The 14148-nt window shown below is 45.9% G+C and overlaps 1 protein-coding gene across 2 annotated transcripts in view; it reads right to left on the reverse strand.

The window, feature by feature from the left end:
• Positions 1-14148, reverse strand: part of RGS3 (regulator of G-protein signaling 3) — a 176354-nt gene that overhangs the window by 137947 nt on the left and 24259 nt on the right. For both annotated transcript variants that reach the window (XM_006890721.1, XM_006890723.1), the window contains exons 2-5: positions 6622-6672; positions 2472-2530; positions 1120-1214; positions 40-108 (exon numbers count right to left, since the gene is read on the reverse strand). In XM_006890721.1, the coding sequence (XP_006890783.1) occupies positions 40-108; positions 1120-1214; positions 2472-2530; positions 6622-6672 (274 nt within the window). The remainder of the gene's footprint in view (positions 1-39; positions 109-1119; positions 1215-2471; positions 2531-6621; positions 6673-14148) is intronic.

A 14148-nucleotide genomic window follows, 5' to 3' on the forward strand; every position in this document is an offset into this window, starting at 1 on the left:
AGGGCAGGATCTCCCTTCCTGCCTCGCAGTCCTCCTGACCTGGAGTCACTTGCTCTGTTCCACACAGCAACCAGAAGACGCTTCTGATCATCTTCTTCTTGGACAGGACTGTGGAGCAAATCAGATGATTAAGGGGTTACAGTAGGGCCAAGAAGTAGGACAGAAGCCATGGGGCTCGTGATCATTGCAAATATTGGAAGAAATCTAACTATCCAACCCCAGGGAACTGGTTAAACAACCCATGATATAAACAGTGTCTTGCTGAAAGCAAAGAGGACTGGAAGCACTTAGTGATGAAGATCAGAGACTACAACTTTCAGAAGGGATTACATCTCAACAGAAACACAAATCCTCACAACCAGATGAATTAGCAACATAACTAATATAGCAACACAACCATAATAGCTAAGATAGATAGATAGATAGACAGACAGACATATATAGATATATACTATACATTATCACCTATTACATGTAGCAATGCATGATAACTAATAACAACAAATTAAGGGGTAATAGAACAAAATACCACTCATTTTCCCTAAAAGGACAAAATGCCCATTACCTTCCCAGTGGCCGCAGAGTTCAGAGAAGGGGGAAAGAAAGAATAATAAGAGTCACAATAATAGCTGCCACTCCGCTGGGCATTGTGTTATACTGTCTCATTTACACCTCCCAGCTTGCTGCAGCTGCTACTATTATTAGCCCCATTTCACAAATAAGGAAGCTGAGGCTCTGAGAGGTCAGTGAGGTTAAAAAAAAAAGAGGAGGAGGGTGGGGCACAAAACATCGCTCAGCTTGGAAAATTCCTTCTGCTGCTAGAGGAGAAAGCTTGGCCCAAGGCACAGTGGGAAACTGTCTGCTCTTTTCAGGGGCTGCCAGCCTCAGGCTGGGCACTGGAGGTGGGAAAACCAGCCAAATGATACCTTATCACTGTGGACCTCACTGCTGGGCTCAGTGCCACCGATGCAAGGACACAAGTGAATGAGAAAACAAAGACATCCTTTAGAAGTCACTGTGTTTCTGCTTAGATCTAGCACTAGATTTGGCAAAGGGAGCTATTTCCAGATAACCACTCCTTCCCGCTCCTCTCCAGGGCCAGCTGCACCCAATGCTTACAAGAAGAAATGCTCGTGGAAAATGGGGTCCCTGCAGCCTGGGATGGTCTGTGTCTTCTGACGGTGTGTTTGGTTGTCTTCAGGGATTAGGGAGATCTGGAATTGGAGAAAAGGAAGAATTGGCTGACCTCACACCCTAAGAGGCCTCATGATCTCTTAGGTCATCACCTAAGTCTACCAGCTGATGCTGTGCCTCTCTCAGATAAAGGATTCCTGGATGCCCTTTGGATCCGTCTCTACGGAGGACAGAGTGGAGACCTCAGTCAGACACTAGAAAAGAACCAGGAGCCCAGGGCCAGAGACATTGGAATCAAAAGCCACAACAAGGCCTCAAGGTGAGTGCTACTAGACCTACTATGAGCATAGGCCTAGCCAGAGATAGGGTACAAGCAGATGGATTTGCTAAAAAGCAAAAACCTCCTCTCATCTAAATTCCTGGCCAGATACTGAGTGTTCCCTTCACAAGAGGCACCTTACACTCAGATGCTCCACTGCAGGAGGCAATCTCCTCCTGTACCAGTTGGATCTGAATCAACAGTACACACACACACACACACACACACACACACAGAGACACACACACATAAAAAAACAAGAGGCACTTTATAGGCTTTTGGTTAAGCTTTCTAAGCATCCTTCCACCATTCCAAGCTTGATATTCTTCTCCAAGGACTGGTCCCTCCAAAGCAAAACCCATAAATAAATCAACAGTACACACACACACACACACACACACACACACACACACACACACATTTAAAAAAACAAGAGGCACTTTATAGGCTTTTGGTTAAGGTTCCTAAACTCCTTGCCCTCAAGGGTCTCCGATGTAGTCTGAGGATTTCAGGACTAATGCAGACTAGAGCACTGGGACCTGCACTCCTAGGAGGCTTCTGGCCTTTGGTTCTTGCTGAGAGCAGGCCTCTGCCTGGGTGGGACATTTGGCTTCACTGAGAAAGTCCCAACCCAGAAAGCTCTCCCAGCCTTCAGACACCTTCCCTCTGTTCTATGGCAGAACCTAGCTCTCCTACTTCCTTATATGCATAGCTTTGGGAAGAGAAAGGTTCAAATATTGCCTTTCACAAGAAGCCTTGGGGTTTTAAAAGACTGGATTTCAGTAATCTGTGTATGATCAAGATTACTCAAGATTCCAGCTCTGGCGGGAAGGAATCAGGTCAATCTAAAGGAAGGGGTGAACCCAAGCACAGAACTTCAGCAGAGTTGTCTATTAAATACCCATTGACCACACAAATGAGAAAGAAGCATCCACCTCCAATGACTCAGGTCACTGAGGTGGTGTCATATCACCCCAACCCCTCTAATGTACACCCCACCTCCAGCCCCATCGTGTACCTTCACATAGGAATCACAGACTCCAGGCTCTCTGTTCATCAGGCCTTTACCTTCTATGACTAAACAGAGAAATCAAATGTCAGGGTGGCAGGGTTGGAAAGATTATTACCTGATTTCTTCATAACCATTATTGGTTATTAATCTGTATCTGGTTTGGTCTAATCCCACCATCTCCCACACACTAGTAGCTCCCTCACTGAGACATTCATTATAGAGCCCAAACAATTTCCTGAATCTGACATCCAGAGGGAACGTAAAATTCAGCAAGTCCATCTCCTCATCTAATGGAGAAGATGAGGTTCTGAGATGGGTAAATTTAAAATGCATTAAAGCCAATCCCTTATATGCTGGGGGAAATGTAGAAGAAGAATTGCTGCCTTCAAATTGTGGTGTCGAAGAGAAGTACCGAATATCCCATGGATTATAAACCACTATATGGAAGAGATAGTCTCCTCTCATGCGATTTACAGCCTCTGAAAACCTACTGGAGGGGTCAGCTAGGAGTTAGTTCTGACTTGACAACACATAACAACATCAACACCAAAAGGACAAGGCTGCCTTTGAGGAAGTGTAACCCGGATGCTCCTTATAAGTGAAGATGGTAAAGCGTCATCTTACTTGAGCTTTGGTTGTGTTGTCAGGAGAGGCCGGTCTGTGGGAAAAGGTATCATCACGCTGGGGAAAGAGAAAGGTCAGAGAAAGAGAGAAGACCCTCAGCAAGCTGGACCGACCACACCAATGGGCTCAAGCATAAGAGAGATTGTGAGGACGATGCAGGATAGAGCAAGGTTCAGATCTCTTGCTCATCGGAATGCTTTGGACTATAGTCAACTTGATGGCACAAGTCAACAAGGGGTTGGAGGAGGTACACAAATACAAAAAGAAATTTGCTCAAAATTGGAGAGCAACGGGAGCAGCAGCTGTGTTCAGATAATGCTTCCTTCCACCACACAAGCTGGCCTTCTGAAAACGGGGGGGCCAAGCTGGAGAACAGAGCTGTAGAAGGAGTTGACCAGTGGCTGATGGACAGTACAACAAAGAAGTGAAAAGCTCTAGTGTTAGAAGTATACAGACACAGGTATGAACCTCAGCTCTGGAACTTACTGACCCCCTGAGACTGGGTTTCCCATTTTTCAGGGAGTTAATAATCATCATAGTCACTTCACATGGCCGTTGTGTGGATTAAGTGAAATAATGGGTCTCAAGTGCTTAGCAGAGTTCTGGCAAACAAGTAACTGTTCAACAAATGTTTGTTAAAAAAACAAATACAGGCAAAGAAGTATTACCAGTGGGAGACAGGGGCAGGTCTGGTCCTGAAAGCAAGCAGGGTCTGCTGACAGTCAAAAGAAATCAGACTGCAGACCTGATATAAGAGGAACCTCTTTGCAACTTGGTTTTGATTGGGCCCCAGTGTCAGGCTCAATGGGAGCTCCCAGAACTGGGAGACATGAGGCCTGGGAAGCCAAAGAAGAGAGTGGAAACCGGCTGGAAGGGATGAAGGGCCTGAGACTGGGGTGAAGCCAAAGCAAACTGTGCAGGACAAATGGAGTGGTGGAGGCCAAGATGCATTCTGCAAAAACTGTTTGCACAGCTGGAGTCAGGCGCTGGCAGGCAACGAATGCCCCTCTGCTGGTCCTTGGGAACTTCACCTCGGGGTCCCCGAGGCCAAGCCCAGAGAACCCCAGGCGCCTGCTGGTCTACTTTGCCTCGTATCCTAGTTACTGTTTCTGTGTCCAGTTGGAAGTAGTGGTCTTTGAGAGTAAGATCGGGACCTGACAAATTCCTGAATCTCTCTAGCCGCCCATGGGGACTCCTTCACCCTGCTTGATCCCTGAGGACATGGAAGAGAAGATGACATGAGTTTTGATCTCCGTGCTTCCAAACTAGGGGGAGAAGAAAGGGTCCTGAGCAGACAAAGGAAGCACATTGCAGTCAGGGCTGTGATAAGGATGCAACAAACTCAGTCTAGGCTGCTGGGTCAGGAGGTCAATTCCTGAAAGGGAAAATGGGATAAAAATGAGCCTTCCTTCCCAGGGTGAGTAATCATGATTAAGGTAGGCATATTCCTTATAACAGAAGGAGGTGGTGTTTGGGGTTTTTTTAAGGGATACAAACAAAAAAAGAAAAGATATTTTAGACACGATGGTAAGTGTTTGCAAAAGCAGAGGTATGAGCAAGCATGATGCATTCTCGGGAGGCCAGTAAATGGACAGAACAGGAGGAAGGAGGCAAATTTGCAGTAGAAATAGGCAGAGCCTCCAAGCGGAGCAGAATCCAGGCAGCTGGGGCCACAGCAGAAGCTCAGCAGTGATGTGTTGGATAGAAGGGTGAGGAGATTAACTGGATGGACAGGTAAGGCCCCAAATGTGGATGGCACATAGGACCCTCATTGCCTGGCTCCAGTTGACCCTCTATGCCTTTCTGTGCTGTGCCTCGGTGTGCTGGCCAGTCCATCCAATGAGCAATGCTCTCTGCTCTGCAGACCAGTACACCGGCTGCTCCTCTACACAGAACACCCCTCCCCGCCTCCCTTCTGCTTGACTAAGTCCTGCTCCTCCTCCAGGATGGAGTGTCAAATCTTCCCTGGTACCCCATTATGCATCTCCTAGACAGGGGTGCAAGCTTCCTTGGTATATCCAGTTCCCAACACTGAGTTGATGTACAACCACTATTTTTAGAATTATGGTTTTCTACTTTATTTAAAAGGAGCTCTAATGAGCTCATGGATAAGGAGTTATGCAGCCAAGTCAAAGACACACACCAGCTGCTCCAAGGGAGAAAGATGAGAAATCTCCTTCCATGTGATTTACCTCTGGAAACCCACAGGAGAAATCAGCTATGAGTCATTTCCAACTCACTAGTTGTTATTATGTTCTGTAGAGTCAACTGTGACTCACAGTGACGCAACACACAATAGCTTTGAACCATGCCCTATCCTGAGCCAACTTCACTATCTCCAACACACTTGCCCCTATAACCCCAGTTACTGTGTCAATCCATCTCATCCAGGGTTTTCCTTTCCTGCGCTGTCCCTCTACCTTTCCAAGCATGATGTCCTTCTCCAAGGACTAGCCCCTCTTGACAACATGTCCAAGGTATGTGTGAAGGAGGTTTAAAATCCTGGACTCCAAGGAGAAACTTGAATTCACTCTCTCCAAGACAGACTTGTTTGCCTTCTTGGTCTGTGGTATGTTCAAGACTTATCCAGCACCACAACTCAAAGACATCTATTCTTTTTCTGTCATCCTTAGTCATTGTCCAGTTCTCTGATGCATAGCAAGTAATTACAAAGATGATGGCCTGAGTCAGGTGCACTTTAATCTCTAGACTGACATCATTGCTCTTTAGCACTCTGGAGAGGTCCCTGACAGCAGATTTTCCCAGTGCAATTTGTCTTTTGATTTCCTGACTGCTAGCACCAAGTAAACTGAAATTATTATTAACAATCTCAATCTCAACTCCATCTATCATGGTGCTGCCATTTGGCCCAGTGGTGAGAATCTTTGTTTTCTTTTGTTGAGCTTCAATCCATATAACTCAGCAGTAAACAAACCACTTAATTTAACACACATTTGTATTGGATCTTCTACATAATTGGCAAAGTTATAAATGCTTTGCTGAAAGTAGCTCATTTAATCCTTGCAACAACCCGTAAGGTAGACACTAATACCATCACCTCCTTACACATGAGAAAACTCAGCTTAAGGTACTTCAGCAAGTAAAGTTTCCAAGTCAGGATTCAGATTCTAGTGCTCTTATTCCAAGGACTATGATCTTAGCCTTGACATCATGCTGCCCATCAGTGAAAAGATAAATGAGAAAAAGTGAAACTCAGAACAGAAAGGAAGGAGGGAGTGAGGAACGCTCTTCTGTGGCTCCACTCACTATGCTGGGGCCAAAGATGATGCTACCAGGCTGGTGAGAATGGCGCACTCCGTGGACTCCACACGCCTTAGGAGCAGGGCCAGGGTGAGGACTCCAGAAAAGTCCCAAGAGAATCCTCACAGTTCTTCAGATGGACTATCAGGTACTACACAAAAATGGAAAAGAAGCCATGCTCCATGGGAAGCTTCCACCCATCCCTGGTCCCATACAGGAGGTTGAGTGGCCCACTCCTCCCCCAGTGATCCTGGCACGCATCTGTACTCACTGTGGAGCAGCAGAATCCGGTCCTGGGCGTCAATGGACAGCTTCAGCTGACCTAAGGGAACAACAATGAAAACAGCCTCATCTCGTCTCTTTGTTGGGTGAAAAATGGAATGGTAGTGACAAGGTCATGTGAAACAAGTCAGACTCATTCAGACTCTGGATTGGAGGGTATCTTGGAAGCCACCCCAGTTCAAACCTCCTCAACACATGTCATTAGTATCTTCTGCAAAACTCCTCCGTGATTCACTAGCCTTGGCTTATATACCTCTGGTGATGGGAAAGTCAATGCCAGCACATGGAAGGGTAGCTGCATGCACATCACCCTTCACATCACATAACAGCAAATCTAGATTGGATCCTAGATCTTGGCTACGAAGCTCTCTGGACAGAAAACACTACGAGTTAGCACAAGGACGTTGGGTGTACTAGAGTTTGGAGAAATGCAAAAAAAGGAAGAGACTAGCTGTGGAGAGGGGTCCTTCGAAGTTAATGCTACCATTCCCAACGCTTCCACAGAATCCTGACTCCCTAAAGAAAACCTGAGTTGGCTTTCTGTCACCCTGGCATAGCACCTAGCAACTCAAAACGTGGCCTAAGAACCAGACACATGAGCAGCATCTGGGTTGTTGTTGCTATGTGCCGTCGAGTCGCTTGCGACTCATAGTGACGCTATGCACAACAGCCCTAAACTCCCCTCTGTCCTGTGCCAGTCGCACTGTATCTGACACTCCCATCCCGATTATCCCAGTCACTGAATCAATCCACCTCATAGAGGGCCTTCCTCTCCTGCGCTGTCCCTCCACCCTCCCAAGCATGATGTCCCCCCTCCAAGGACCGGTCCCTCCTCACAACATGTCCAAAGTATGTTAGACGGAGCCTCAGAATCCTTGCCTCCAAGGAGCCACCCGGTTTAACCCTTACCAGGACAAATCTGTTTGTTTTCCTAGCAGTCCATGGTATTCTCAATACTCTTCTCCAGCACCACAGCTCAAAGGCATCAATTCTCCTTCTATCCTCCTTGGTCATTGTCCAATTCTCTGATGTATAACAAGTGATTGCGAAGACCATGGCCTGTATCAGACGCACCTTAGTCTCCAGGGAGACACCATTGCTCTTCAGTACTTTGGAGAGGTCCCTAACAGCAGACTTTCCCATGGCAATGCGCCTTTTAATTTCCTGGCTGCTGGTGCCAAGACTGTTGACTATGGAGCCAAGCAAACTAAAGCTGTGAACAATCTCAATCTCTTCACCATCCATCCTGATGCTGCCAATTGGTCCAGTGGTGAGAATCTTTGTCTTCTTGATATTGAGCCTCAATCCATATTATAGGCTGCAGTCCTTGACCCTCTGCACAACAGAACACATTTAGATAACAGAAAAGGCAAAGGAGGTTGAGTTTTCAAGTATGGAAATACAAAGGAAGAGGAGCAGTTGTAAGCAGACACTGGTGATTGGGACATGGAATGTGAGAACCATGAATGTAGGAAAATTAGATCTTGTTAAGGAAGAAATGGAAAGCAGAAATATTGACATACTAGTGAGATGAGATGGACGGGCATGGGGCATTTTGAGTCGGATTTTGAGAGTCAGTATCTGGGAGATAATGAAAAATTCTGACTCTTGGGCCCCACCCCAAGTCTACTGAATCCGAATATTCAATTTAACAAGATCCCCAGTGGTTTGAATGCACATTAAAGTTTGAAGAGCACCGAACGAGGGCAAATGGAAGAGCCTCTCAATATGTTTATGAGCCTGGAGAAAGCTTCCCGAGCAAGACACGAAGTGCAGAGACACAAGGGGGAAGGGAGATAAATCTGATTCCCCAGCATTTAAAAAGTCGCTTAAAATTACTGATGCCAGAAACAAAGGTATGAGGCAACACGACAGAAAAGCAGGCAAAGGTCATGACCTGGCAATTCAGAGATGACAAGATAGACAAGAAATGAACGAAAATGTGCTTGACCTCCAAGAGACCAGAGGCACACAAATTAAATAACAGTGAGATGGCATTTTCCACCCGTTCAATTGACAGAAAGTTAAAATGATGGATCGTGTCAAATGTTAGTAAAGGTGTGACTAAGCAGGAGGGGATTCTCGGAGCTGCTTGGAGGGCATAAACATGGAGAATAATTTCTGGGACTATCTATTAGAATTTAAAAGCACACACCCTTCAGTCTGGCAATGCTACTTCCAGATAACTCTTGGATGAAACACATACCAGTGCACAAAGGTTGGCAGTGAAGCATTGTTTAAAATAAGGAAGAACTGGAAATACCTGACATATCCACCAATATGAAAATGGCTATGTAAACATGTTGCAGCACTAAGTAAGGCATAAAGGTTAAAGCACTTAACTGAAAGATCAATGGTTCAAGTCCACTAGTCACAGCTCAGGAGAAAGATGCACTAGTCTATTTCAAAGTCTTAGAAATTCCTATAAGGATATTCCTACTCTATCCTTTACATCACCATAACAATGTAAGTTACAAATAACCCAATGGCAATGGGTTGGGTTTGGAGTTTTGTAGCTATACGATGGAATAGCATAAACTGTTATAAAAATCAAGGGAGCTCTCTATTCTTGGAATGTAAATATTGTTGAGATAAGTTTTTGAGTGGAACAGACAAGCTGCAACACAATCCATATGGTGTATATATTTATAAATATATATACTCTGTGTACATATGTAAAGAAAGTCTTGAAAGATATCAAATTAACAACAGTGATCACATGTAAAGAAGTAAAAAAAAGAGTGCAGTAAGCTTGGAGGTGACCAAGTCGGACCTCCACTAACTCCACAAGGGGCAACAGTCCCCATCCACAACATCCACAGCATAAAATCAACTTCTAAGTGGTCAGACAAGGCTCTCATGCTCTCTAATCTACTACAATCCTAATCGCAGCCAGCCCTCCCAGGGCTCTCATGGCTCCACGGTTGGATCCACTTATCCATTGCAATGACCACACAGAACTCACAGGATACTCATGATTAAGGAGTTTATTAGGGAGGTTAACATGGTACAACTGAGGATGGAAACAAAATAATCCTTCAGTCAGGACCCTTTCACAGGCGGGCTTACAGGCCCTCTGACTTTCAGTCTGTTGGCTTTCGGTCAGTGCTACAAAACTCTCTTAAAAATTCAAAACCTCACAGTCACCAAGTCGGCTTCTGACTCATAGCTGACCCTCCGGTGGGTTTTAAGAGTCTGTAAATCACACGGGAGATTTCCCTTCTTCCTCCCTCCAAGCTACTGTGAATTTGAACTGCCAGGGACCTGCCACCTCTGGATTAGGAGCGTGACTCTCTTATAGACTATGCTACCAGATTACGGCTTCTCCCCACTTTCTCTTCTAAGTTAGCCTGGGCAAGTGTTCCTGGCTTTGGCTCTGGCTCTATGAGTTGTATTCCCAGGTCAGCTCTGTCAGTTTATTTCTGGTTCCCCACGGCTGCTACTGCTCCTGTATAGGTCCCTGGCTGGCTGCCCCTGAAGGACGTACACTGCATTCACTGCTACTATCTTGCTAGCAGTGAGATTCTTATTTTATTGCCACTAAACCTGCCCAATTTAACCCGGCAGGATGGCAAGACTAACCAATCCCCTCATCAGTAGTCTATGCATCCTCTTTGCCTGTTTCTGCCCAGTCATGTCTGGAAAGTCAAAGACCTGGGAACAGCAAGCCTCACTATTCCACAGGGATAGTGTCCAGGCTCAGAGCTGGACAGTGAATACAGATGGCAGAAGAAGAAGTGATGCCTTTGAACTGTAGTGTTGGAGAAGAGTATTGGATATCTCATGGACTGCCAAAAGAACAGATACTTCTTGGAGAAGGTGCAGTCAGAGTGCTCCCCGGAGGCAAAGATGAGTAAACTTCACCTCATATACTTTGGGTGTGTTGCTAGGAGAGGCTCTTTCTTGGAGAAGGACATCCTCATGCTTTGGAAGGTGGAGAGACGGTGAAAGAATGGAAGATCCTTCAGGTGGATTGTCACAGTGACTGTGGCAATGGGTTCAAGTATGTCAGAGATTATGAGGATGGTACAGGAGAAAATGGGGTTCAGAACTGTCATTCATAGGATCGCTACAAGTCCTACTCAGTTTGATAGCAACTAACATCAACAGTACCACAGGGACAGACTAGGAATTAAAGAGAGTGCTGTTCTCTTAGCTATCTACTGCTGCTATTACAGATACCACAGTAGATGGCTTTAACAAACCAAAGTTTATTCTCGTACAGTGTAGGAAGCTAGAAGTTCAAATTCAGGGGGCTGTTTCTAGGGAAGCCTTTCTCTCCATGTCCCCTGGTTCTAGGACTTCCCCAGCACAGACACCTTGGTCCAACAGACGTGCTCCACTCCTCGCTCTTTCTTGGTGGTTACTGAGGTCCCCTCCTTCCTGGCCTGTTTCCCTCTTGGGAGATAAAAAATGTCACAAGCCGCATCCCAGGGAAACTCCCTTTACTTCACATCAGGCCTATGGGAAGCTGAAGAGTGTTGCCACTCAGTCCTACAACTAACTGACCAGCTAATCAGATCACAGGGGTCATCACGTAACTTCCAGGTCACATCATTGCATCCATATGTTCAGAGATGACACAATTTAATTCATGACAGTGATGAATAAGAATTTCACTCTAGCGCTATTGTTATTGTTATTTGCCATTGAGTGGACACCATCTCATAATAGCTGACCCTTTAGCAGTTTTTCAGAGGCTGTAAAGTCATAAGGGAGGAAACTGCCCTTCCTTCTCTCTGGAATCAAACTGTGTGTCTTTGGGTTGGCAACGCTGCTCCCTACCAGTAGGCCGTGAGAGATCCCTATTGCTGTTGCTTTAACAATATGAAAATAGCTGTGTACTATATCACTTCTCAAGAAACGAAGAGGAGGAATGGAGCAAGAGAAAGAACATAAGAAAAAAACAAGAAGTGGGGGGAAAGGGAAGTGTGAAGATAATACAAGCACCAAGGATGCTGGTAAAGACTGAGGGGCTAGGTTGGTTCATCCCCTAACTTATCCAAGGGGTTAGATCGGCTTTTCCCCTAATTTACCCAATTTGTGGACAACTGATAAGGATGACAGAAAAAGAATGGATGCCTTTGAATTGCTGTGTTGGTGAAGAAGAAGAAACAAATCTATTTTGAAGGAAGTGCAATTTGAGTGCTCTTAGGCGCATACGCAGTGAAACCTCATCTCCCTTACGAGACGCATACTCTCAGGAAGACTCAGTCCTTGGACAGCATGCTGGGAAAGGTAAAGGGGCAGCAAAAGAGAGCAAGACCCTCAATGAGGTAGACTGACACGGTGACAGATTTGTTGTTCACAGGGTTGCTGAGTCCTAGTCAACTTGATGGTACCTAATAACAATAACCACCACCTAAGTTTTATTTTTTAAAAAAGAGAAAACTTGTGGTCATCCTCACAAACACTATTCTTCTTCACTGACATGTCAAAAACAAAACAAAACCAACCTTATTTTCTCTCTGACTCTTCTGGAACCTCATGAAGATGTTAAACTCAATTAACCTAGTGGACAAGCATGGGGAAGACAAGGTGGGCCAGGATTCAAGCCTGTAGCAACCCAGCACAGCAACCAGAAAGCCCTCACATCTGCCATCTACATCAACCCTGCCCAGCAGTCAAGTCCTTCTGCTCAATCACTTCTAACAGGTTCACACTTCCTGCAAGAACCCAGTATTTTGGGAGTTATTTCTGATTGCTCCCAGCTCCCTCGTATTTAACTGAAAGGTAACCTTTGGTAATGTTCACTGACCAGATCAGGCTCTTCTGTCCCTGGTTTCTCCCTGCTAGACCTGAAGCCCTTCTTCCATTCTTCATGTCACAGTGAGGCATCCTCTCACAGCCTCAGCTGTTCATCCCTGGACATGTCCCAATGAAAACAGATGTTGGCAGTGGCTTGGGCTTTGTTGCTGCCTGGAGGAAAGGCAGGCAGGGTTTGGAGAACATAAAGATGTCTCATATCTCATTCCTCTACATGAGTTCACCAACCACTGTGCCCTGACCGCTATCTGTGCTTGCCCCTCCTTCAGGTTGTTAAGCAATTTGGCCTCCAGCAGACCCTGTGGAGTTCTTGACCCAATCAGAAGTCACACTGTGCTCCTGCCCAGGACACAGAGCTCAGAAGCCCAGGAGGCGTGTTCCAGTTCCAGTCCAACTACTGTTCTTTCTCTCAGGCCACAATGACCATAGCTGTGAGGGGAGCTAATGATGGGGGTTCTCGCACTTTGGAGATATGTAGGGATCAGATTACACTGAGGGCGAGGAGGTCATTGGGCCAAAGCTTTCATGAGAATGGTATTATTAACTCAAGGTCTGAGCAATTACCACTTAGGGCTCCCTAGAGGTGAGATACCTTCTACCAAAAAGAAAAAGCTACATTGGGGAAGCACATGCCGGATCCAATCTGAGGTCTGAAAGAGAGAAAGAATTACTGATCAATTTCTAATCTCACCAACACAAAACAGGCCAAGTTTAGCAGAATCATTTTTTTCTGAAATCATTACCAGGTAAACCCAGGGCTGGTCACAATATGGAAAGATTTCCAATGCTGTGGAACCTCTGAGCTGCACAACACTTAGGGTTCAAGACTAAGAAATCTGCAAATGGTCACCAACTCCATGTGACAAGCTTTTCCCAGGTACCTACACAAGAGCCTAAATGGAACAGATCTGAATAGGGGGCCCAGTCCAGCAACTAGGTTAGGGGCATAGGGTGGAGGCGAAACGGAGGATGGGCCTAGGGCAAAGACTGACTCAGAAATCAGATGCCTCAGTGCAGCTCCGTTTCCAGAACCAGCCAAGCAGGAACTCCTTAGGAATGGCCAAGGTCCTATACTATATTTAAGCAGAGAAACCAAAAAGTCAGAGGACTCTGCCTCAGGCTCAGCCCTTCCAGTCTAAGACAGAGCCTTCCCTAAACTCACTCTCAGAGTCACAGTTTGGGTAAAATAGTAAATAAGACCCTGCCCTTCTGTCTTGCCCTGTTAGCTTCTTCATCAAAGGTCCAAGATGCAAGGCTCCTGAAGCCATCATGCCTAACTTTATTTGACAGCTGGGACAGTCATGCCCAGAAGTAGAAGGTGACCTGCCCTGTGCTAAGAACAACCAGAGTGATGTCAGAGCCAGAAGTGAAGATCAAATCCAACTCCGGTGCCCACTCCACCATGCCTTCCTGCACACCACACCTAGAACCCCACAGCCCTCTCACAGTGCCCCCTGTGGAGCCAGCTTTGCCAGTGCAGCTCTTGGGTTCAGGAGCAGAGAGAGCATCAGGCACAGGAAGAGGGACACTACAGCTTTTTTTCGAGAACCCAAGAGGAAGCCAAAGAGAAGCCAGGCTCCAAACCTAGCAAAATAGACTTCTAATTGAAGGGAGAATATCAAGCTGAGTTCCTGGAGTTTTCAGCTGGTTTAGGAATCAGCTAAGCCTTAGAGAGGGGAAAAACACACAAAAACTGTAACTTGTCAAGTCAATTCCAGTTCATGGGGATCTCATGTGTTACAAAGAAGAG

Source organism: Elephantulus edwardii, unplaced genomic scaffold (genome assembly GCF_000299155.1).
Source record: "Elephantulus edwardii isolate Elephantulus edwardi_28Jun2011 unplaced genomic scaffold, EleEdw1.0 scaffold00092, whole genome shotgun sequence".
Classification (NCBI taxonomy): domain Eukaryota; kingdom Metazoa; phylum Chordata; class Mammalia; order Macroscelidea; family Macroscelididae; genus Elephantulus; species Elephantulus edwardii.